The sequence below is a fragment of the Ovis aries genome, chromosome 13 (assembly GCF_016772045.2).
Source record: "Ovis aries strain OAR_USU_Benz2616 breed Rambouillet chromosome 13, ARS-UI_Ramb_v3.0, whole genome shotgun sequence".
NCBI lineage: Eukaryota > Metazoa > Chordata > Mammalia > Artiodactyla > Bovidae > Ovis > Ovis aries.
The window spans coordinates 53,890,992-53,915,292 of NC_056066.1; the positions used below are offsets into that span (position 1 = coordinate 53,890,992).

The following is a 24,301-nucleotide window of genomic DNA, read 5'->3' on the forward strand; positions in this document are numbered from 1 at the left end:
GCGGCCGTGCCTAGGGAAGGGTTGGGCTGGGTGGACTGTGGAACCAGGCCATGCTGGCACTTTGTGTGCGTCCATCTGTCCATCCTCCTGGAGCCCTGGTGGGGGCCACCCTTCTGCAGCAGAGGGCCCGCCCCCTAGCTCCGCCATCTCCCGCAGACATCATGGTGCTCATCGCATCCATCGCCGTGCTGGCTGCTGGTTCCCAGGGCAATGTGTTTGCCACATCGGCGCTCCGGAGCCTGCGCTTCCTGCAGATCCTGCGCATGATCCGAATGGACCGGCGGGGCGGCACCTGGAAGCTGCTGGGCTCCGTGGTCTATGCGCACAGCAAGGTGAGGGCGCCAGGCCAGGGTGGGGAGGGCTGGCCAGGCATGACATAGCTCCTCGTTTCCTCTGGGCGTCTTCCCATGACTTGACCTTTGACCTTGTCTCCCCAGCTTTTCTGCCAGGCCTGGTCCACTTGGGTCCCACCCAGAACCAGCTGGCTCCGTGGTGGGGGGTGTACTGGATTAGTGCCCATCCCCCAGTCACTTGCCCATTAAGCTGAGGCTTGTGGTGGCCACTGGCTGTGGGACCTGCGAGGTGGCAGCAGTCCCAGGTCCTTCCCAATCCCCACCTGTGTTCCCAGGAGCTCCACAAGCCCAGATCCCACCCTGCCAGGCTGTGCGGAAAGGCTGTCCTGCTGGTGGGTGGGCTTATTGGCCCCCAGCCTCCTCCCCACTGTCCTTCCTGTCTGAGGCCCCGAGGCTGGGCCTTGGCTGATAAGACAAAGTGGGAGTCTCCCTCAGCCTCAGGGAAGTTTGGGTAGGGCCCCAGCAGGCCCAACATTCTCCAGCCTGCCTGCCTAACAGCCGTTCAGGACTACTCCCTTCCTGGGTGGATGCGGCTCTGGGCCATCCCTGCCTGCCATCCTCTAGGGGTGAGGATGTACACAGGTGTGGGACCACCCAGGGCTGGGGCTGGGGCTGGAAAACCAGCTGCCTCTCCTGTCTGCCCAGGCTTGGGGCTCCCGGGGACTCTGCAGCCGGCTCTTGGGAGGCGTACCTGCCCTGGAAGCCCAGGGGACCCAGAGCTCAGTGAACCTCGAGCCAGATGGGGCCCCGTGCTCCTGGGCAGGTTGGGCTGGGTGCCAATTTGGTGGCTGTGACATGGCCATCTCTTTCAGGAGTTGGTCACTGCCTGGTACATTGGCTTCCTCTGCCTCATCCTGGCCTCATTTCTGGTGTACTTGGCGGAGAAGGGGGAGAATGATCACTTTGATACCTACGCGGACGCACTCTGGTGGGGCCTGGTGAGTGTCTGGCCTCTGGGGCCAAGGAGAAGGGCCTTCAGCAAGGATGTGCTTGCCGGGCATGCCCTGCCTGGGGTCCCTCCTGCCCATGGTCTGAGATCCCCCCACACCTCCCCATGGTGTGCCCCTGACTGCCCAGGCCTGGGCAGCAGACCCTCAGTTCTCCTGCCTGACTTGGCTGGAGACATCTCTCTGGGGCCACCGGCTGGCTGCTTCTGACCAGAATGCCACATGGAGGTGGCATCCCAGGTGGGCCGTGATGGGAGATGCACTGGTCTATGTGGGGTGGCAAGAAGCCTGGCCCTTCGAGCCTATGCCCAGTCATGGCTGGTCACTTTCCTTCTCTGCTGACCAACCTGTGTGATCTCTGTGGTGGAGGGGAAGGGGCGGTGCTGCCTGTCATGTTGATGGAGGAGAGTTTGAAAAAGGGGAACTAGACCCCCTGACTCAACCTCCCAGGCTGCTCCTGACGAGAGGGACTCCATCCAGAGCTGGTGAACTTCTGGCCCATGCTCACGGCCACCTACCTCCTGGGCCCCTTGAGGGCCCCTCTCCTGTCACGGTACAATGGCCTCTCCCAAGAAAAGTCTTCCTGGGCTGCCCTCCGGAGGGCCCCGCAGACCTTGACCCCAATTGCTCGAGCCAGGGCCTCCGTCTGGCTCCTCCTTGTATGTTTCCATGGACGCCCCCAGGTGGGAGCCGGAGTGCCTCTCCTTTGTGAGCTCTTCTGGGGGTGCTGGACACTCAGACAGGCAACCCCTTCTGTGTATTTCCTACCTACACTGGGGGTTTCCTCTGTGAACTTTATTTTTATTTTAGTGTTTCATTGTTGGCTGTGTTTCTTGGTGTGTGGGGGTCTTAGTTCCCAGACCAGAGACTGAACCCGGGCCCTCGGCACTTTCATTGCCGAGTCTTGACCAAGAGACCTCCAGGGAAGTCCCTTCTCTGTGAACTAAAGACTTTAAAGGTTCCCTCTGCTCTGTGATGGGATGAGATTGGCTCCACCCCGTCATTCTTGGGAACCATTCCACTTGAGATGCCCTGGTTCTTCTGTGTGGGCTGGTGGTCCTTGGAGGGGCTTCATGGGCACTGGGGGAGTCCCCCCACCACCTCGCTGTCAAGCCGGTCTCCCAAATGCTGGCCGTGAACACTGGCCTTGAATGCTGGCCCCGAGGGCCGAGCCCCCAGCAATCCCCCCACGCCCCCAAGTCTTCCCTTGTTTGGGGAGTACATGACCTTCTGAGGGAGAAGTTCGTGAGACCCTTTGTGTGGAGGTGCCCCAATTCCATGCCCCACCTGGCAGCAGAGCCCCTCCCTCTCTGGCCTCAGCTCACAAGGCCCCCCTCCAAAGGCCCCCAGATGACCCCTGAGCATCCTCAGAGGGTCCCTTGGCCCTATCATCTCTCAGGCTCCGGCTTTGTTGGAGCCTCCTGGCTGCCCGTCCGGCTGGAGGTCGGCCCTCCTGGGTGAACCTGCCCTGCCCAATTCAGGTGTAAAATGAGAGTGGAGGCTGAACACCCTGTCCCCCCACCCCCTGTTGGAGAGTTTCATTTTGCTTCTTGAGCGGGGAAGGGTGGCTGGGGGTGACCCTGGCCTCATGGGCCCCATGTGGGTAGCATGGGGCAGGGGTCTGTCCAGCTGCCCTGAGGCCTCGGAGGGGGCCCTGGCTCCTGCCAGGTCTGGCTGAGGATGGGCTGTCTGTTCACAGATCACCCTGACAACCATTGGCTATGGGGACAAGTACCCCCAGACCTGGAACGGGAGGCTCCTGGCAGCGACCTTCACCCTCATCGGTGTCTCCTTCTTCGCTCTTCCTGCCGTGAGTCCTGCCCTTCCTGCCTTTGCTGGGGACGGAGTCTGGCCTCCTCAGTGACCACTGCTCTCCTTGGGGTCACAAGGGGCAGGGCAGGGTCCCCCTCTCACTGCATCTGTGGGTCCCCAGCGCCTCCTAGCCCTGGGATTGACCAGTTGGGTGCCTGTGGCCAGGAGCGGTGCTGTGGGTGACACGTCTCTGGCAGGTCTCCTGCAGAAGGCATGGGGGCCCTGTTAGCCCTCCACCTGCAGCTGTGCAGGGCGTGGGGGAGCTGGTGCTGCTGTCGGGTGGTCTTCTCTGAGACTCCGGGCCTCACACCCCACTCATTGTAGTGTAGACAGAATGGGAAGGACGGTAACCTTTGTGCCCAGATGTGTTCAGAGTGGGCCCTGCCAGGCTCCTGTGAGGATGAAGCCCCTCAGTCTGTCTCCTGGTGACTAGGGGCTGGGGGTGGGGGCGAGAAGGGGGAGCCAGGAGTGTGCAGGCAAGGTGGCGGGGGCTCTGGTCCCCGGGTGCTATCTGACCCTAGTGACTTGCAGGGCATTTTGGGGTCTGGCTTTGCCCTGAAAGTTCAAGAGCAGCACCGTCAGAAGCACTTTGAGAAGAGGCGGAACCCCGCAGCAGGTCTGATCCAGGTGCGTCCAGATAGCCCCCATGTGGGCCCCACATGGACCCATGGGACCTCTGGCCTGGGCCCACGGTGTTGGAGCGAAGCCCCACTGCATGTTTGTCTCCTGTCGGGGAATTCAAGTCTGTGCTGAGAACCGCTTAGTTGCTTGCAGTGGCCCGGCACCTATGGCACAGGTAGCATCAAGGCCAGCAGTCTATAGGCCCTGGGCCAGGCTGTCACTGGTGCCCCTGAGCTGTCCCCTCACAGCTCCGACACTGCCTTGCACTTGCGGGATCGGGTTCAGTGACCCCCATGCAGGTAGGTGGCAGAGCCATGTCCATGCTGCCCAGCTTGTACCACCCACCTGAAAGTGCGGGCCAGGCACAGGCTGCCCGAGGGGCTGAGGCTCCTGCAGCCCTTCCCAAGTACCGGGGATCCAATGGGCCTTTGGCATTGACTGGCCTTTACTACAGGCTGGGCACTGGCCTGGTCCCTCACATGGCTTTCTTTTTTAAAGATGTTGTCTTGCCCAGGCTGCAGCCTACTTTTGTGTGTATATGTATACCTGTCTTTCACTGTGAGAACTGCAAATGACTGCTTCTTTTAAATGCAAAAGAGTGTAAAGAAGAACAAAAATGCCCACCCCCCCACTGACAATAGTCCCACCCACTATTGACACCAAAGTCAGAGCACTCCCAGTGGTTACAATGTTAGGGAAGGAGCGTGGCCTGAACAGACAGCACTTTCCTGCAACCCCCTCCTCTCTGAGAAGCTCCGAGTTACTGGGGGAGGGCTGGAGATGGGGAGGAATTAGGGAAGGACCCCAAACACTGGGGGCTCCACGAGGCCACACACGCCCAGCACTGAACGCAGGCTCAGAAGTGACTGGAGAAGACCGTAAGTGCTTACCTCACCTGACTTCATGCGGTAGGAAGTCAGCCTCTGAGACTTTGGTTTCTTAGATATGACACCAAAAGCACGAGAAATGAAAGAAAAACTTTTGTGCATCCAAGGGCACTATTTGAACTGTCTCCTTAGAGAGTGAAAAGATAACCCACAGGATGGGAGAAAATATTTGCACATCAGATATCTGATAGCGATCTGGTATCCAGAATACATGAAAGACTCACAGCTCAATGACAAACAAACTACCCAACTAAGAAATGGGCAAAGGATTTAAGTAGACATCTCTCCAAAGAAGATGTACCAGATGGCCTATAAGGATGTGAAAAGATGTTCAGCGTCGTTCTTCACGGGGGAAATGCAAATCAAAATTCCTTCATGTCCACCAGGATGGGTCATGATTTAAAAAAAGTGTTGATGAGGATGTGACGTCAGAACCCTCATACGTCGCTGTGGGAGTGGGTGTGAAATGGTGTGGCTGCTGTAGAAGACAGTTTAGTGGCTCCTCCAAAGGTTAAACCTGTCACACGACCCAGCAATCCCACTCGTAGGTGAACACCCAACAGAACTGGAAACAGGTGTTTAGCCAAAAACTTTCACGCAGGTGTTCACAATGGCACCATTCACAGGAGCCAAAGGTTGAAACACCGCCTCAGCCAGTGAAAGGGTGAGAAGATGTGGTCCGTCCACAAGCTTGAATCTTGTTGTTTAGTCACTCAGTCGTGTCTGACTCTTTGTAACCCCATGGACTGTAGCCCATCGGGCTCCTCTGTCCATGTGGTTTCCCAGGCAACAATACTGGAGTCGGTTGCCATCTCCTTTTCCAGGGGATCTTCCTAGGGATTGCACCTGCATCTCCTGCATTGCAGCAGATTCTCTACCACTGAGCCCCCTGGGAAGCCCCATGCTTGAATATGTCTGGCCTTAAAAAGAACAAGCCTCGGACATGGGCTTCACCAGGGACAGGCCTTGGGGATGTGCTAAACAGAGGGAGCCAGACCCAGGAGGCCTGGCACTGAAATTCTATTGCTAGGAAGTGTCCAGAGTGGGGAACCACAGAGACTGGTGCAGATCAGGGATGGCAGGCCAGGGGTGGAGGGAGTGGGGAGTCATGCTGGTGGGTTGGGGGCCCTTGGTCTTGAGGTGGTGAAAGTGTGGTGTTTGTCAAGGGGACGTTTGCACAGCATCAGGAACGAGCTTAGCGCCAATCAACTGTGCCCTTTTAAAAGGGTGAGTTTTACGTTATGTGTATTTTACTCTGATTAACAAGAGTTGGGAGCAGAGGCCAGGCCTGGCCAAGGCTGGTGTAAGGGGCAGGCCTGTGCCCTGCAGGGGTTCAGCCTTACAGTGGAGGATGTGGCCCATGTCCTTGGCTCTGGCCTTCACCTCCTGTCCCCCGAGGAGGGCAGGAAGGTGACCAGGATGCCGAGTGATGGCTGCCAGGCATTTGGTGGGACAAATGGAAGGGAAAGAACTGGAGTTCCGTGCAGACTCACTGCTGGGTCCAACTCCACTCTGCAGAGGTGACTGTGGCCCATGGGGGTGGGAGTGACACTGGGCTGCTGTCCAGAGGCCAGTGCACAGGGATGCGTGGGGGCGAAGCCCCAGGAGAGGCGGGAGGGCCCCTAGCGCCTGCCTGACCCCCGTCCTCTCCACAGTCCGCCTGGAGGTTCTATGCCACCAACTTGTCGCGCACGGACCTGCACTCCACGTGGCAGTACTACGAGCGCACGGTGACGGTCCCCATGTACAGGTGCCTCTGCCCCACCGCGTGGCCTGTGTGCCCCATTTGTTCTGAATCCCCACTTTCAGTTGCTCATCATTTTGTTTGCTTTTTCTTTTTCTTTAAAACATGTACTTTTCAAAAACGAACCGTGTGTGGTTTATTTTATTAACTTTATTCTCTGTTTTATAGTTTGCGGCTTTTATTTTTCACCTTCATTCCGCCCCCTGCTTAGTGTCCTTGCTGTCAGGGCTGTAGTGTGTGAGTCTGGTGGACACGGCCCCCTGAGCTCACGGAGGTAAATGTGGCTGCTTCCACGGACCATGGCCTGGTGCAGCCTCGCTGGTGGGGGCCCCTGTGTTTAGAAGCAAAAGGATAACCTTGACCCTCTGACCCCCAGCAAGGGCCAGAGTCTCTGTTGAGGAAGGAGAGACCCCTGGACTACAGAGAGGCCCCAACAGGACAAGGTGCAGACACCCCCAGGATCCCTGCCGGGGAGAGAGGGTCCTGGGGGCCGCATGGACAGTGGGCACCTTTCCAGGCTTTGCCCCTGGGGTGTGTTGGTGCCAGGCCCAGGGTCAGAATGAGGTCTGAGGTGAGAAGGGTAGGGGCCTGGCTGGAGTCCATGAAGGTCAGGTGCCCTCCGGTGAATGCTGAACTCTGGGTCCTCTCAGCCAGAAGAGTCCCCTTACCTGCCCCTGGGTGTCCACCCAACAGAGCCCTCACCGGGGCAGAGTCCTCCTGCAGGTCCCCACCAGCCTCTCCCGGGATCTGTCACCTGGGAGACAGGGCTGCCCACTCCCCTGTCCAGCATTTGACCCACCGCACTTTCGGGGACACTCAGTCTTGGGGTGCCGGGGCCCAAGGGCACTCGCTCTCACCCCAGGCCCCGTGTCCCCAGTCCTTGAGGCAGGACCGACCCTCGTGCTAATTTTCTTTGTTCTGTTGTTTCCCCCACTTTCCTTGACTATTTTTTTCATTTCCTTTTTCTTCTCCCGTTCTTTTACAATCTTTTGTTCCTTTCCCTTTGTGTGTGTGTGAAAAACACTTGAAAGCTCGCAAACTCAAACCTACGGGGCCTCCAGGTAGGACTGCATGGGCGGAAAGCGTGTGGTGTGATTCTGTTCTGTTGGGGACTGTCCTGGGACCCCTGAGCCAGCCCTGCCCGGCCTGTGGCCCCTACCTGGAGCCACACGCCCCCTCCTCGCTCCCCTGGCCCCCTCTCCTGACGGCCCCCCCAAGCTGCTTTCTTGTGCTGGATCTGTCTGTCCAGGTGTTTTCTGTCCCTTGTTCTGCTTCCTGCCCGTCTCAGTGGCTGGGGTCCTGCCCCTGCGCCTCCACCCTGCCCCCGGGGCCCCACTTGTGCCCAGTGCAGAGGTAGTGGAGGCGGGGTATTGGCCGTCCCAGTTTGGGGCACCCCCAGTTAGCCCCCAGTCCTGGCAGATTGCTCTGGGCTTGGGATCTCTCTCTCTCTGTCTGCATCCACTCCCCCAACCCCAAGTCTTCCCACTGCAGTGAGAGTGAGACTCGAGGCCGTGGACAGAGGGTCCTGTGGCCCATCCATGTAGCCCCACTGACCGTGTCTGCACTGGACAGCTCGCTTCCTGGGTTCCCCTGTCTAGACCGGGGTGCCGAGCTGCTCCAGGAAGGGTTCCCTGTGCCCTTTGTAGGCCCTGCCTTTCCCCTCAGAGTGATGGCACCGTACTCTGCCCTGCAGAGCAGGGTGCTCTCTCATCCTCCCTTGGTGCCCTCTGTGGGAACCTGTCAGAGTTAATCCTCTGCTCCCAGAAGGGAAGAGGGGGCCAGGCAGGGCCAGGCTCCGCAGGCAGGAGGGCCTGACCCTTCCCCCAGAGGCGGGGTGGAGAGGGAGCAGTGTCCTTCCCGGCTGCTGACCCGGGACTCTTGGGGCTCCAGGTGGGGGGACCCTGCTTCAGACCCTGACAGCCTCCTCCCAGACCAGCAGCCCCTTGGTTCACCTACTCCAGCAGCACCACATCCACTGACATCTGGGGAGACACCCCTGCCCAGCCCCAGCCTTGGGGACTGGTGGTGTCCTCTGCAGCCAGCTGACCCCTAGACTAACACTGCTCGCTCCCGTGTGTCCCACCCCCGTCGCCCGCTGCACCCTCGTCCCCCACGACTGGACTGTGTGTGCGTGGCCCTCGAGTGTGTGGTGCCTGCACGTCCTTGCCCGTCTGTGTTCTGTCCCCTGCCGCTCTGTGTCCAAGGCATGGCGTCCTAACTGCGTGTCCCTGCCCTTGACCCACGTGTGGGGGCTGACTGGGTCCAGCTGCCCGGGGTCTCTGCTCCAGGCCATGGTGGGTGCTCAAGGTGGTGGGGAGACCAGCTCTGCCCCAGTGTCCACTCCTGGGACTCTGCTGTACCCATGTCTTGAGCCGACTGAACTGCCCAGGCCTCCTGCTTGGTCTGGACCTAAGAGGACAGGGGACAGCCTTGGAGAGGAGTGGGGAGGGGAAAAAGGAGGGCAAGCATTCCCAGGATCCAGGCCTGGCGGGGCTGGGGCTGCAGAGGGAACAGAGAGGTGGGGCCACACCTGCTCCCCTGGGATGGCAATGACCAGGGCAGGGCTGGGGGAGGGGCATTCCTTTGGGTGCTAGGGGCATGGCTGGGCAGGGGAGGAGTTGGAAGAGACCAGAGCCAAGTTGGAAACTGACTGGCGGGCAGTCAGGGCTGCAGGTACAGGGGGGTCAGAGATCTTCCTGTTTTGGAGACAGTGGGGAGTCTGAGCAGAAGGACTAGAATGAGTCAGAGGAGGATGGGCATCCGGGGAGCGGGGACATGGGGTACGTGGAAGGGTCGGGAGTGGGTAGGGGCTGGAGCCAGGGTGTGTGGGGAATGGTGGTACTGCGGGACAGAGTGAGGATGCCCAGGGGAGGCTTGGACACAGTTGCCTGGGAGGGTCAGGGGTCCCCAGGGTCAAGAAGGCCTGAGGCTCAGGATGGGGTTTGGGGGCCTGGGGCTCAGTGGGGATGTCACAGACAGTGGGGGTGTCAGAGCAGGTGGGGTGTCAGAGCAGGTGTGCATTCACAGACAGTGTGGGGTCACAGAGCAGGTGGGGGTATCAGAGCAGGTGGGAGTTCACAGAAAGTGGGGGTCACAGAGCAGGTGGGTATCAGAGCAGGTGGAGGCTGAGTTGGGAAGGAGAGACCAGTGCCTGGAAGCTGACAGGGTGACTGATGGGCAAGATGGAAGCTGAGGGTTGAAAGTGTCCAGGAACCGGGTGGGGAGTGGGGAGTGGGGGAGGGGGAGGGACAAAAGTGTCCCCATACAGCATGGGGACCCAAGTCTCTGGGTGAGGCTCCTGCAGCTGGAGGTGGGAGCATGGGCTTCCCCGGGAGCCTCCCATGTATACAGACCACTGCCTGGCATCCCAGAGGGACTTGATTCACCTCTGGCTTCCTTGCTGGTGGCCACAGCTCTGAATGCTGGATTGGCAGGCAGGCCAGGCATGCAGCTGTCCTGGTGGGTGGGACTCCATCCGGGAAATGGGGGTCAGAGTAGGGCCAGGCCAGTTACCCAGGAGCCACCCAGTGGGCGCCGCCCAGTGGGCTCTGCCCAGCGGGCTCTGCCCAGCACAGTCCTTTCCTGGGACCTCCGCCTTGCTCAGCTTTGGCAGAGAGAGTGGCTCAGAGAGAGAAGGGTCTGGGAGTCCTAGGATGTTGGGGGCTGCGTTATCAACTGTGCTGCAAATCCAAGGGGTGTTCAGGGATTGGGAAGGGGGAGGGGCACCCCCCATTTTCTGGTGCCCTGTGGGACCTGCTCCACATAGGCGTCCCTTCTAGGGATGGCCTGGGCACCATCCACTCCCAGGGCCAACGTGCCCAGGGAAAGTGAACCCAGAGGAATACAGAAAGTGCCTGGGCCGCAGAGGTGGAGGCATGGGCTCCCCAGGGGTCTGCCGCCGCCATCTACTCCTGTTTCTGCCTGTGACAGGTCATGGCCTGTGTCCCCATGTGAGATGTGGACACCGGTGAGAGTTGGTATGGGGGTCCCTGGGGCTCTGGTGGGTTGGGGGCTCACTCACCTGTCCTCTTGCTGCAGACTGATCCCGCCTCTCAACCAGCTGGAGCTGCTGCGGAACCTCAAGAGCAAGTCTGGACTTACCTTCAGGTGGGCAGGGGCATCCACATCGGCTCTAATCCCCTATGGCTCCATGAGGGCCAGTAGGGGTGCCCAGGCTGGGCTAAGGCCCTGGATGGTTCAGGATGTTCACATCCTGTTGCCGCAGGCCCTGGTGCTGCTGGCAGTTTTTCCCTGTTGCTGACCAGTCTTGGCTCCCATCCTGAGGGCAGCTGGTTTGGGGGTGGGCACAGGGTGGGGGTGGTGCTCCACATGGGGCGGGGAGGCTGCTGCTCTGGCCATAGGTCAGAGGAAGAGTTCAACCCTGGAGCATCAGGTGGAGACACGTGGGTAGCACCTGCTGGTTCCTTCACGACTACAAAACCTGCGACTCCCGGAGCACTTGACACAGACGGGCTTGCCGAGGACACGGACTGGCCAGTGGGAGAGGAGGGGAGGATGCCTGCTGGGCCCAGTGCCCAGGGCTGTTTGAAGAGCTCTCAGCAGTGGGTCGTCTGGAGAGGGTTGGATGATGCCCCCCTGAAAAGATTCATCTGTGTCCTGGGGCCTGTGAACATGACCTTATCTGGAAGACTCCTCGTGGATGTGGTTAAGTGAAGGACCTTAGCTGTCCTGAGCATCGACTGTGGAATTCGACAGCTCCAGAGCTTTCTTCACACTTCCTCTTTCAAAGTTTGTTAATATTGGTGATGCTGATTAAACCAAGTGTCCATAAACATGGGGCCATAGCACCCTCAGTCTCAAAACTCCTCGTGACCCCTTCCAGATTTGCTGTCCCTCCAGGACCTGCCTCCTTGGGCCCCCAGGGAGCTCTTGGGGGTGTGTGGGCTGTTTCTGCACCCCTCACATGCAGCCCTGGCCCATGGGAGCATTGTGCATCAGCCCGGCCCTGCGTGGGGTCCAACCGCTGGGCCGGCTTCTGACATCCTCTGCTTCTGTTTGCAGGAAGGAGCCCCAGCCGGAGCCATCTCCCAGGTCAGTGCCCGCCTGCCTTCTGCCGCCTCTGCTCTTTTCTGCGTGTCCCGTGGAGCTTGTGCTGCCGCGGGACCTGTGCATGCTCCCCGATGCCACTGTGCAATGACCCCTGCCCGGTGGTGATGTGGGCACCTGGGTCTGTGCCTGCTTCCAGGCCCCCGAGCTCAGGGACAGCTCCTGTCTGCCCGCTTGTGATTGCAGCCCCTTGGGCGGGAGGTGGGGGGCTTCCAGGGGAGCGGTCCCACTGGCTCCAGGCACAGGGTCTGGGCTGCTCTGAGTCAAGGGTGGCCCAGGCGGACACTACCAAGGGGTGCCCCAAACACTGCGGGTCAGGGTCAGGCAGTGCGGGGGGCACTGTTCTGAGGGGAGGTCTTCACACCACCCTGGCAGGTCTTGGTTTGTGGAGGTTTCTGGAGGATGGAGGAGTGGGAAAGGGTTCCTTTTGGGCAGGGTCTCCTGCCCCACCTCACACCCCCTTGGTGGGCACCCGTACCCCACTACCCGTGTCTGTCTAGGCCCCTGCAGTTCTGTTTGGTTCAGGTGAATTTGAGACTGGGACCCCAAATGAGGACTCCCGGGGGTGATCTCTGCTGGAGTTAGGGTGATAGCACCCTGCTGTCTTCCTAGTTTTGAAAAGAAAGCCAGATCAATTCACTGCTTTCGAGTCTGGTGACCGCCAACCTGCTCATGTACTGCTGTGTATCTCTGAGCTCAGGGGTTCCCTGGTGCCCTGTCCACAGCTGCACGGGGAGTCCCATCCCCAAGGCCATGGGCCAAAGATGCTGCCTGCTTGTTCATGCCCTCCTGGACTGAAGGCTGCTCACCTGGGAAGGCACTGGGCTGAGCCCTCCTTCAGCATCCATCAGAGGGGGACATGTACCCCACCCCTGAGTCCCCGAAGTGGGTTGGCCACTGGAGCTGACCTGGAAACATCAGCAGCGCTTTGCCTCCAACCAGCCCAAAGAACAGCAGAGAGGACCCTTTAGATCCCAGACCAGAGTGGCTTTATCCTGGGCAGTGACCTCTGTTCTCATGGGCACAAACCAAGGGGCCTGGCACGGGGCTGTGGTCAGGTGGGCAGGGAGCGGGAGCAGCAAGCCTGGTGTCTGGGGAGCCCCGAGACTGCTCCACTTCATTGGTTCCCATTGGTGCTGCCATCAGCCCCTCCTGTGAGCCCCCAGGACCCTGAGGCCGAGGAGGTGGGCGCGGCTGCCCTCAGCTCTGCCCAGTGGGCGCTCTCTGGCCCTCGGCGTGGCCCCTCTGGCCTGTTGCGGCTCCCTGTGCTCGCCGCCTGTGTGCCTCTCCCCTCCAGACAACTTTCGTCTCAGCCTCTCTCTCTCTCTCTCTCCTCTCTTGCCCTCCCCTCCCCCAATCTGGAAAATCTTGCCTGCCCCCCCCAAGTGCCTTTAATCATGTCACTGCCCTTCTCGGGCCCCTTTCACGTCCGCTCTGTCTTTGGGGATGAGGTGGCTGACCCTGAAAGCAGGACTCCAGGTGAGGATTCACGGGAGCCCCCTGGCTCTCCGGCACGTTCTGTGGCTCCCCTCCTCGAACCCGCTTTTTGCTCCTCCCTCCCTCCCCGTGTGTCCGTGTGTCCCTGCCTGTGACCAGCGGCTTCCCCTGGGGGCCCGAGGCTGAGGTCCTGGGACAGAGGGCCGGCCTATCCTGGGTGCATACCTTTCAGCCAGGGCATTTCTGTGCCCCGACTGGAGCAGCCAGGAGCCCCCGTGCAGCACCCGGTGCACAGTAGGTCTGCAGGAAAGGGTCCCGCCCTGGACACCTGTGGGTGGGCTGTTCCTGGGCTGCCCGGCAAGGGGACCCTAAGCAGGTGGACGGGGTGGGTGCGGGGGCCCTCCACTGCCAGGAGACCCCTTGGTCCTGGCTCATGGTGGGGACATGCCCTGTGGTTGTGTGGGCGTTAGACCAAGGCGTGGGGCTGGCGGGGGCGGGAGGGGGGGCAGGCGGGGGTCTCGGGCTGTGCTGCTCCGGGTGTGGCTCTGACTTGCCCTTTGATCCACCCCATTTCTGACTGCCTACTCCTGTGCCTGGGGAAACCCCTGCGCCCCAGCTGCTTTGCTCCCGTCCGTGTGGCCCCCTCTTCATCGTGGGGGGCCATGTGCAGTGTTTGGGTGCGTGTCTGTCCAGTCTGGTGTTGGTGACTGTTTGTGGGCACCTCTTCCACCCTCTTGAGCCCAGGCCCCCCGGGGCTGAATGTGGGCAGGAAACCCCAGGGCCAGCCTAGAGCCCAGAGGCGATGGGCTGGAGTTGGGACTCCTCACTGCCCACCCCAAGCAGAGGAGCAGTGTTCAGGGGGATGGCTGGGCCACCACCAGTCCCCCTCCCCCTGCTCTTGTCCTGCCCTCAGACTTCCTGGTTTCATGCAGGAGCCTCTGGCCACGTGAGGCTGTTTAAATTTTCATTAAAACTAAAGAAATCGCTGCAGTTGGAGAGCCGCTCCCCAAGCTCCTGTGTGTGGAAGCCAGGCTTGAGGTGTCACGTAGGAAATGGTGGGTGGGCAATGCTGGGCTGCTCATCTGTTCAAGGCTGAGGTCCTTCAAAAGAGCTGGGGGCAGACATCCCATCCTACCTCATGCTCTTTCCTGGGGGAGGAGCCCCCAGGCGGGGCAAGGCAGGGCTCTGTGTGCAGGCCTGGGGACCCCTGCAAGGAACTGGCCATGTAGTCCCAGTCTTTAGGGTCTTCATCTGTCTGGCAGGCCCTGGTGGAACTGTGGCTACCTCAGGGGTGTGCTTGCGGAGAGCACGTTTGCCCTAAATTTGAGTTCTGTGAGCTGCTGGGCCAGGGTGGGAGTGGTCTGAATCCTGGGAAGATGTGCCCCTCTGCCCCGGGTGGCCCTCTAGTTAGTTTTTTCCTACAACCTGAAGTAACTGGGGAAGGTCCCACCAGGGAAGCGCACATGCTTGCAGGGTCCTCCACGGAGGGCGAGGCTGGTGAAGCCAAGGGAGAGCTCTTTGAGGAGGCTTGACCCTGGCTTGCTGGTGTTAATGTGGGGAGATCCTTGCTGGGACAGTGGCAGGTGCCACTGGTGTTTAAGTGACTGTGAGTCAACACTGTTGGCTGTGTCCGGGTTTCCAGGCGCAGCAGTTTGAGAGCCACTGTCTCAGAAGCAACAACTTTGAAGGTGGAGGCAGAGAGCAAGACCCCAGGGAAGTGAAGGGTTTCTTGACGTTCTTGCTGGTTCTTTTCATTTCTGCTTAAAAGCTTTGTGGCTCAGACAGTAAAGAATCTGTCTGCAGAGCAGGAGACCTGGGTTCGATCTCTAGGTCGGGAACATCCCCTGGAGAAGGGAATGGCTATTCACTCCAGTATTTTTGCCTGGAGAATCCTATGGACAGAGAAGTCTGGCAGGCTATGGTCCATGGGGTCACAGGGAGTTGGACATGACTGATCAACTAACAACACGTGCAGGTTCTTATGCACAGCTCGCTCTGGCCTTTGTGGAGGGTCTTGGGCAGGCTGACCACCGGCAGCCTTTCCTGACCAGCTAGCCGCAGGTCAGGATAGCCTTCACCCAGGGTCTGGCCTTGGCCGGCCCTTTCATGTGCAGGGGCCCCAAGCCTCCTCCTCCTTGGCTCCCCTCTGGGTAGAGTGGCCACTGCATTCTGGGTAAACGGGGGCCACTTCTGATCAGGCCGCTGTCTGGGTTGGTTTGTGAAGCCAAACTCGCACGTTTTTCCTCTGAAAACGTGAGCTTTCTGAAATCCTGTCCCTGTAGAACCAGCAAAGCCTTAGCCCATGTATTATTTTTTTGTTGGCATGAATATAGCAAAAAATAATACATCTTTTGAAAGAGATGGCCCCAAATAGATGCTGGAAGGAAAAGGTATTTTTGGAGAGGAAAAAAAGATTTTTTTTTCTCTCCAAAAATAGGGACTATTTTCTTTTCCAGGCTGACGGAGGACTTTGTGAGCGACCTCCGCACTCGCACTTCTTTCTCCCATGTGAAATCTGTGGCGGGCGCACCCCACGCCCACGCGCCCGGCCGGGGTCCCTCCGGTCGCCAGCGCCCGCAGGACTAACTGTCCTCTCCTCATTTCCAGTAAAGGCAGACGGTGCGCAGAGTCCCTGTGTGGATGCTGCCCAGGACACGCTAGGTACCGCGGACACGCCGCTCGGACGACCATTGCTGCACGGCTCTTGTCCCCTTCCGCTCCAAACACTGCTTATTAGAGGTTCTAGATGCGCCAGGGAAAGGCTGGCGCCCGTCCGGCCCCCCTAGGCCCCGATTCTGATTGGCAGCTCACCTCCCAGCCCTTCGTGGAGCCCCTGCCCGCCTCTGACCCCAGGCGCCCTCCTGGGCTACAGGGGCACGGTGCTAACGCCCTTCCTTCCCCCCAAGCCAAACAATGCCCCAACGATGCTGTGCTCCAAGCAGGAGAGGGGCCGGCCAGGGGGTCTGAACCCGCAAAGCGCGCCTTCCGGGGTCTGATTGCTCTCCTGCGAGACTTCCCCATGGCTGGGCCATCTAGCACCTCTACTACGCAAGGGAGGGCGCTGCCCTCCACCCGCTGCCCGCCCGCGGGAGGCGGCTCTGTCCTGTGTGTGCCGGGCTCCCTGTGGTCCTGGCACACCAGATGCACCGGAAAGCCCGAGGTCCGCGGCTCCCTCCTCCCACGTACAGGCCTGGTTTAGGGCAGACTGGAAACGGGACGGTGGAAGGGCCGACCTTTGCCCAGTGGGCTCCCTGACTGCCGGCACGTTTCCTCTCTCTGTGCCCTGTCTGCTCTCGGGGATGTGGAAGTGTCTGTCCTCCTGCTTGCTCTGGGCCCACTGCTGCCCGCCCCGCCCTGCCCCGTGCGGCCCGCAGGTGCTGGCAGCTGCACTCACCAGTCATCGTGTGCATGTGGTCCGAGCTGGCCCCGGAAGCAGGGATGTTGAGCGGTGGGCGTGGGGAGGGGCTGGGCAGCAGGTCGGGGTTCCAGGGCGGCATGCCTGCACACCTGCATCCGTGCATGCTCCGAATCCTGCTCCCCGAGAGGGGCTTGGAGGGTAGACCCCCCTGCCCCTGCCGTGCTGCCTGTGTGTTCTGAAGAAGGCCTGCGGGGGTGGGGGGCTCTTGCAGCCCTTCAAGGGGAGATTTGGGGTCCCAGTAGAAGCTGTCCTGCTTGCCCAGAGCTTGTGTCCAGGGGGCTTCTGGCCACAGGTTGGCCTGTCAGGTCGGGGGCTGTGGTCAGGCTGCCTGGGAACCGGAAGGGCCAGAGGTGCCCACAGCCGGTCCAGGGGCCCAGGCCATGCTCGGCCCCGCTATGTGTGTTTCACAACTCTCCCCTCATCTTCCTCACCTTCCCTGGGCATCCAAGGTCCAGCCGTGGGCCAGACGGTTCTCTTGGTGGATGCTGGCTCTCCCCCTCCAAGCTGGGCCTTGGCCGCGCAGACTAGGGTATAGCGGCGCTCAGCCGGGGCACCCCCTCGCTTATCCTTGTTGATGGCTGGCTTCTCTTTTTGGGGATTTTGCCTTGGATGGGGGATGGGGGTGGTAGCAGGCAGGAGAGGAGAGGCTGGGCCTTGCTTTCTCCCCCAGACCTTCCTGAGCTTGCTATCTGGCCCCGTGTAAATGCCCTTCACTCGGAGGGTGGGCTAGCCTCCCGCCCCTTCCTTGGGGGCAGGCGGCCAGAGCCCCACCCTGCGTTTGCTTCCATCCTTGGCTTGTGAGGTGAGGGAGAGCCTCTCTTGACTCCTGCAGGACTGTCGGCACTCGAGCACCTGGAGTTGACATAGGATCAGGGTGGTTGGGGGGCTGCGTGCCTGTGACTCTGAGTTGTGATAACTGAGAAAGTCCAGACCACCACCCATGGTCCCCCAGCAGGAGGCTTCTCCCCGGTCTGAGCAGTCTGAGAGTCAGGGACGGGACGGCAGGGCCAGGGCGAGGCCAGGGAAGGCTCCTTCCTGTGGCTCTGTCCTCGCAGGCAGCTGCCTGGAACCAAGTTCCAGGGACCCCTGGTATGTACAGGACAGCAAGTCCAGCTGGGGGTCCCCATCAAGGGCTTGGTGGGGCCCTTGCTTCTTGGTTGTCCTGGACCAGCTGGTGGTCTCCTTTGGGAATGACTAGGGTTATCTGCACAATGGCTCCCGTGCCCTGGCTCCGGGGGTCCCTCGGCCCCCCACCCCTGTCTTTGCCTCGTGCCAGGCACAGCAGTTACAGGCTTGGGGCTAGTGTCCTGAGCAAGCAAATGCCCTGGCTCCTGTGCTCAAGGGGACCCTGGGCACTGAGAGTCTCTGGGGGAACCTCCCCTCCGGGTGGGCTCCATGCCTCAGGCCTGAGAACTAGCACAGAGGGTCTCAGCTGGCTGGGGGCAAGGTGGGGGCACCAGCTTGGACTGCAGTGTCTGGGCTGGGTGGACCAGGCCATGGGCCGTCTTTTGTCCATGGCCCATCATCTCTGCGCCGTCTGACGCTGTGTCAGCTGTGGGTCCCCCTTAGGTCAGGGGAGGTGGTTGACCCAGGGCATCTGTGATGGGGCTGGCGCTGTCTGAGGGATCAGCTGTGGTGGTTGCTTCCCAGGGGCAGCAGAGGCCCTGCTAGGTGGCTGGCCGTGTGGGCTGGCCCCAGGCCCTGGGCCCCAGGGCAGTGCAGAGGCCACTCCAGGAAGTCCAGTGGCCCCTCAGTGTGGTGGCATGAATGGGTTCACAGTTCACAGGGACTTCGCTCTCCTCCAGGCAGATGGTGGTCTGTGGGAGGAAGTGAGTGGCTGCCTGGCCCTGGGCCTGACCTGTGACTACCACGACCTGTGACTACCATGCTTCTGTCTCCTGCATGAGGCCTGGAGGATGTTAGAACCGACAAGCTCAGGGTGTCAGATCCATCTCCATGGTTACCAAGAGATGAGGGCAGGGAGCCCATTATGGGGCTGTGGCTGGATGGCCATGGTTGCCCCCTCCCTGAGGCCTCTGGCCAGGGCTCGGCTGGCACCCCAAGTGTTCTCCAGAGCATGAATGTTCTATTCCTGGATGGGTCTTGTTTGGGGGAGCCTGTACCACCCTGGGTAGAAGGGGTGGGCAGACCCTTGCCTCTGTGCTGCTTCCCCTCCCCCTCCCCTGCAACTCTTCCTCCAGGCAGCTCCCCAGGGTTGGGCAGAGGGGCCCAGGGGTCAGCTACAGACCTCACCCTTCTGACCTGGGGCAGTTACAAGGGTGGCGGGGCAGGTGTGGTAATCACTGAAGTGGCTGGGCACCCTCAGGAGGTGCCCAGGACATTTGGAGAAGGAGGCCTGGCCGGACAGTGTGGCAAGAGCTCAGGCACCTTTGGGTGGCAATTGAAAGTGATTTCAGAGTCCACTGACCGGTCCCCGGCCAGGCTGAGCACCCAGTGGGCCCTGGGAGTCTGTGGTAGGGCTGACCCATCTCCACTCACCCGGGTGACCTTCCTTCCCCATCCCCATGGCCTCAGCGCCCCGTCCACCCGCCAGCAGCCAGTGGGCTGGAGTGTTCTTTGCAGGGTGACCTCTCTTGCTGTCTTTCTGTGTGTCTGTCCGTCTGTCGGTTCTCGCGGGAGCAGTCAGAAGGTCAGTTTGAAAGACCGTGTCTTCTCCAGCCCCCGCGGCGTGGCTGCCAAGGGCAAGGGGTCCCCTCAGACCCAGACCGTCCGCCGGTCACCCAGCGCCGACCAGAGCCTGGAGGACAGTCCAAGCAAGGTGCCCAAGAGCTGGAGCTTCGGGGAACGTGGCCGCGCCCGGCAGGCATTCCGGGCCAGGGGTGCTGCTTCGCGGCAGAACTCGGAAGGTGGGTTGGGCAGCCCTGGGGGTGCAGGCCTGCTGTCCTGGAGCTCCGGGAGGTGGGGCTGCATGGGCTTGTCCTGCACCACGAGCTCCATGCTCACCCATGGCGCTGGTGACGGTGCAGCCCTGCTCTTAGGGCAGACATTCCCCGGGTCCCGTGTGTGGGCATACCACGTTTTGCCCATCTGTCCATGTACAGTGATGCCCTCTTATACTCTCATGGTGGCCGCTCCCCAAGGAGCACAGCGGAGGGAAGCAGGCTGAGAAGGCAGGAGTGGGGGCTGGAGCACTGCAGGGCCAGAGCACCAGGCCCCACAGCGCCGGGGGCTGCCTGGCCCCTCACGGGCTATGTCCTTCCACCCAGAAGCAAGTCTCCCAGGGGAGGACATCGTGGACGATAATAAGAGCTGCAACTGCGAGTTTGTGACAGAGGATCTGACCCCAGGCCTCAAAGTCAGCATCCGGGCCGTGTGGTGAGGACCTGGCTGCCTCTCACAAAGCCATCTGTGCGCGTGGGGCCTGGGGGGCGAGGGTGGAGACACGGCTCTGGGGGATGCCTCACGGCGGACACCCCTTCAGCCCGGGCCCTGCAGCTCACAAGGCACCTGCTGTTATGGCCATCGCCTGTGCCCGGGCGCCAGGTGCCATGGACAGCAGGAGCGGTGCTGCAGGGGGTTCCTGAGTGGACAGGGTCCTTGGCACAGCTAGGCCCAAAGGTGGAGGGAGTACGGGCGGTGGGTGTCCCAGACAATAGGGCTAGAGATGCTGGGAGGGCCATAGCTAGGTGGTTGTTGGGGGGCTGCCTTCAGTGGGCCCTTCTCTGCCCAGGGCTCACAGCCCCTCGTCTGACTCCCCCAGTGTCATGCGGTTCCTGGTGTCCAAGCGGAAGTTCAAGGAGAGCCTGCGGCCCTACGACGTGATGGATGTGATTGAGCAGTACTCAGCCGGCCACCTAGACATGCTGTCCCGCATCAAAAACCTGCAGTCCAGGCAAGAGGGCCCACCCCACCCTGGGGTGCGGAGCCGGGTCCTCTGGGCCAAACCGGGTGCTGTTCGGGGGCCGGTGCAGCGTGGGCTGCCCGTTCCTGGCAGAGGTGTGGCGGCGGATGCGGCTGCAGACACAGTGGCTGGCCCTGCTTGCTGCCACGTCTGGGCCCTTCCTCTCCGGCGCCACGCTGGCCCCACGTGGGCTTTCTGCCGTGTCCTCGTGTGGTCTGTTTTGAATCTTTCTGTTGTCTGTCTCTTCTCTCTGCCCTTGCCATGATGGGCAAACATGTATGTGTGTATGTGTGCACATGCACGTCTGTGAATGCACACGTGTACTCACGTGTGTGCGGACCGTGGGCACACGTGCACACGTGTGTATGTGTAAAGTGCATGCGTGTGCATGTGTGCACACGAGTGCAACACATGTTTTGCAGAAGTGTGTGGGTGTACGCATGTATCTGTGTGTGTTGTGTGTCCTTGCATGTATGTGTACCCATGTGAGCTGGGGAGAGTAGTTCTGTTGAGAGGTGAAGGGGCAGGTTTCCGTGGGCCTGTTGGGCAGCAGTTAGGCCATGTGGCACCTTTTCTTCCAGAATGGGAGGGCAGGTTCTCCCTCCCCCCATGCAGAGGGATTCCCATGGCCAGAGTAGGCGATGGGGCTGGACAGGTGCCTGGTGTGGCCGGGGCAGGGCACACGCAGATGCTGCCGTCTCTGGCTTGTTCACTCCAGGAGTCAGTCATACACACATGTACACAGACGCAGTGAGGACCCCGGACACACACGCACACAGAACTATGTCTGCTCCCACATGCACATGCGTGTTGGCACACGTATATACAAATAACTGTTTCCTAAGCCTCATGTCTACAAACATGTCCCATAGGCCAGCACACACACATGCACACTGAGTACACGTGTGCTGAGAAGCACGCACTGTCCACACAAACGAGCACACGTGTCTGTGGTGCCTGTGATGCCACGGCTGTCATGGGTCTGTCCTGGCGTGGGCCTCACTCTCTGCTGGCCAGGCCCCTTCCCTGAAGCTGCTGCCAGTTCTCTGGCCCTGAAGCCCAGGCCCTGGCCGTGGAGGGGTCTGGATGGTCATGGCAGCACTAGGGGTCACTCCAGCCTCTGGCCCCACGGCAGGTGTCTGCCCGGTTCTGCTTGAGATTCCAAGGGAAGGGTCCGTCTAGGTCTCCAGCTCTCTCTTAGGGTGGGGCCAGGGGTTGACCCTTCCTGTCCACAGGCTTGGGCCAGGAGTTCAGCTGCTCAGTGTCCTCCTCGAGCATTGAGCAGACCTGTGTGTTTGTGTGAACGTGTGTGCCCATGCAGTTGTGCACGTGCAAATAATGTGTGAGAGTGCATGTGTACACAGGTGTGTGGACATGTGTCAGTGCATGCAAACATGCAGGTATGTGTAGTGTGTGAGCGTGTACGTGTGTTCACATGTGTGCAAGTGTGAGTGAGAGGCCGCCCCGGGTCCCAGTGGGTGGCCTACCTCCATCCGTCACAGCAGCTGTTTTTGTTCACCAGGCTCTTCTGTCCTAGATGGTCTCCTCTCCTTCCCTTTCTGTCTGGAAAACAGATGAGACAGACCCACTCCGCAGGAGCTGGATGTCTGTCGCTCACTGGCAGGGTCTTCATGTCCTTCCTGGGACCCTTGGCACTTAGCTGCCAGCTGCCTTGTGTCCCGTGCATGTGGACACTGGCCCGGGCAGACGGGGCACCACAAGCTTGTGGCCCCGCCCGGTGCCAAGGTCCTGGAGCTCAGAGTCCTTGCGCTCCAGGGTCAGGGCGGCCTTCAGCAGGTCGCTCCTTTTCTCTGCGAGTTCCTGCTGCCCCCGACATGTTGCTTCACGATGCATTTTCCCGGTGTCTCTTTTCTTGTTTACTCGCCAGGATAGATATGATTGTGGGCCCCCCACCCCCTTCAACTCCCCGGCACAAGAAGTACCCCAGCAAAGGACCCACGGCCCCTCCGAGAGAGTCACCCCAGTACTCACCTAGGTCAGGACATGCCCCGCCTGTCTGTGTGGAATGCCAGTCCCCTTTGCTCCAGCCACATGACGGCAGCACCCTCTCTGCCCAACAGGATGCAGGGCTGTTTCTGTCCTTGACAAAGTGACGTCCTCTGAGGCCCCGGGAGGCTGGGTCGGGGGCCCTTGAGCTGCTTCTCTTGGCGTGGTCCTGGGGAGGCTGTGTGACACCTGTGTGACTTCTTTGGGGCACTCCCTGGGCACAAGTAGACGGTAGCCCCCCAGGGACCAGATGCGTTCAGATGTGAGGGCCTGCCTTGCGGGAGCTCTGCCTGAGCACCAATGCAGGCTCTTAGCACCACTGCCGGTGGGTCACTCTGTGCCGCTTATGGACCAAGCAGGTCCTCTGGCCTCTAGAGTCTGGTGAAGAGTGACTAGGAAAGGCCCCAACCTGAGTGGGCTGCCCAGGGGGTCCCCAGAACCCTGGGCTTTGTGTCTAGTTGTCACCGCAGTCAGGGTTCCTGCAGGAGGTGGTCCTGGTCAAAGAGGAGTGGGGTATGAGGGCAGGTAGGTGTTAGGCAGCAGGAGCAGGGTCACTGGTGGTGAATTCAGACATCGGAGCCTTCCTGTTCCCCTGGACAGTTGAAATGATGGCTGTGATGCCCCCAGTAGGTCTAAGAGAGCACCCAGGGCAGGGTTGTGGGGTGAGGGCAGAGGCACCCTGGCCATGCTGGCAGAAAGGACCAGGGGTGTCCTGAAGGCCAGTTGGGTGTCTGACTCCTGTGTGCTGGGGTTTCTCTGCATGAGGCCGGGAGTCAGTGTACTCAGCACCCCAGCCTGGCAGCTCTCCTAGACGAAAGGAGTTTCTGGGGGAGCAGAACTGACCCAGGGCAGCCCAGACAGTGTTTGTCGCATCCCCTGTCCTTCCTGTGTCCCACAAAGAGGACACGGAGGACAGCCCCAAGGAAGCTGTGCCCCGAGACAGCAGCCTGCCCTTCCGGCATCGCTGCAGGGCACAGGGGCTGAGAAGGCCCTACCAGCCCTCGGAGCCCCCAGGCCTCCCGGACCACTGCAGCCAGAGGACATGCAGACTCCCACAAAGAAGGGGCCAAAGGGCTGACTGGGCACGAGGGGTTAAGCCCAGCTCCTCACCGAGGCCCAGGGGAGGGGGTGGTGCAGACTCAGGGAGCACTCACCAGCAGCACCCCCAGGCTGACCCTGGGCTGAGGATCCCAGGGCAGCAGCCAGGTGGATGGCCCGTCATGTGGCAGGGGTGAAGGCGCTGAGCGCCCGTGCCTGGACTGTGTGGACACTTGAACACCAGACAGCCCTCCTCCCGCTCTGTCCCCACAGCGTCTGCTTGGAGTCTGAGGGCCCTTCATCCCCCCAAACCCCTCCCCCCGCATGATCAAGCATGATGCCCACTGGAGCATGAGGAGGCTGCCCCATGGCTGATGCAAGCCTGACCCCTCCTGCTTCCTGCGACAGACAGGACAGATCCCTGAGTCCTGACAGGCGATCAGGGCAGCTATGGATGAGGAAGGCAGCCGGGGAGGGGGCAGTGGCTTCAAGTGGCACTTCTGGGGGGGCTGGCAGCCCTCCCCACTCTGGAGCCTGGAAGGAGGCTTTGGCCATGAGGCTCTCGTGGCCTGTGCCCAGGTCACTGTCCTGCCAGCCGCACCCTGGCCCCAGTGTGTTTGCCCAGTGTCCATGTGGCTGCACCCCTCCGACTCAGGCACCCACGCTGCTCCTCTCAAGGCCCCTTCTGACCTTCTCTGGGGCTGTTCCTGCTCACACGGTGGTCAAGCAGAAGCCCCTCCAGGAAGGAGGCCTCCCTCCCCTCTTGTTGGCTTTCCTGACTGCTGCCCTTGTTTGAGGCCAGCTCAGCTGTGTTCCGCATCCCCCACTCGTGTGCACATAAGGGCACACTCACGTTCACACAAGTGTGCGCACATACATGGAAGCACGCACACGCATGCATAGTAAGCACACACATGTACACGCACGAGCGCACAGGGACCCCTTCTGGTTGGCAGTGGCTCTGTCTGTCCCTTCTGGTTGTGCGTTGGCGGTTTTCGGTGTTTTTTTGTGTGTCCCCTCCCGCGTCTGGCGCATGGAGCGTAGCCCTCACGCCCCCTGCCCCCTGCCCCCTACCCGCGCTTCTGTGGTTCCCTTGGCCCACCTTTAG

The 24,301-nt window shown here is 60.8% G+C and overlaps 1 protein-coding gene across 14 annotated transcripts in view; it reads left to right on the top strand.

Moving 5' to 3' along the window:
• The window catches only part of KCNQ2 (potassium voltage-gated channel subfamily Q member 2), a 48,323-nt gene that overhangs the window by 16,849 nt on the left and 7,173 nt on the right, over positions 1-24,301 (top strand). Inside the window, exons 4-15 of one of the 14 annotated variants that reach the window (XM_015099783.4) lie at positions 157-332; positions 1,166-1,291; positions 3,000-3,110; positions 3,644-3,739; positions 6,276-6,370; positions 7,396-7,425; positions 10,403-10,471; positions 11,387-11,416; positions 15,476-15,529; positions 18,930-19,153; positions 19,514-19,622; positions 20,008-20,139. In XM_015099783.4, the coding sequence (XP_014955269.2) occupies positions 157-332; positions 1,166-1,291; positions 3,000-3,110; positions 3,644-3,739; positions 6,276-6,370; positions 7,396-7,425; positions 10,403-10,471; positions 11,387-11,416; positions 15,476-15,529; positions 18,930-19,153; positions 19,514-19,622; positions 20,008-20,139 (1,252 nt within the window). Of the gene's footprint in view, positions 1-156; positions 333-1,165; positions 1,292-2,999; positions 3,111-3,643; positions 3,740-6,275; positions 6,371-7,395; positions 7,426-10,402; positions 10,472-11,386; positions 11,417-12,817; positions 12,911-15,475; positions 15,530-18,929; positions 19,154-19,513; positions 19,623-20,007; positions 20,140-22,036; positions 22,145-24,301 lie in introns of those variants that run through there. The other 13 variants (XM_042229880.2, XM_042229885.2, XR_009595945.1 and 10 more) reach the window with 13 other exon arrangements.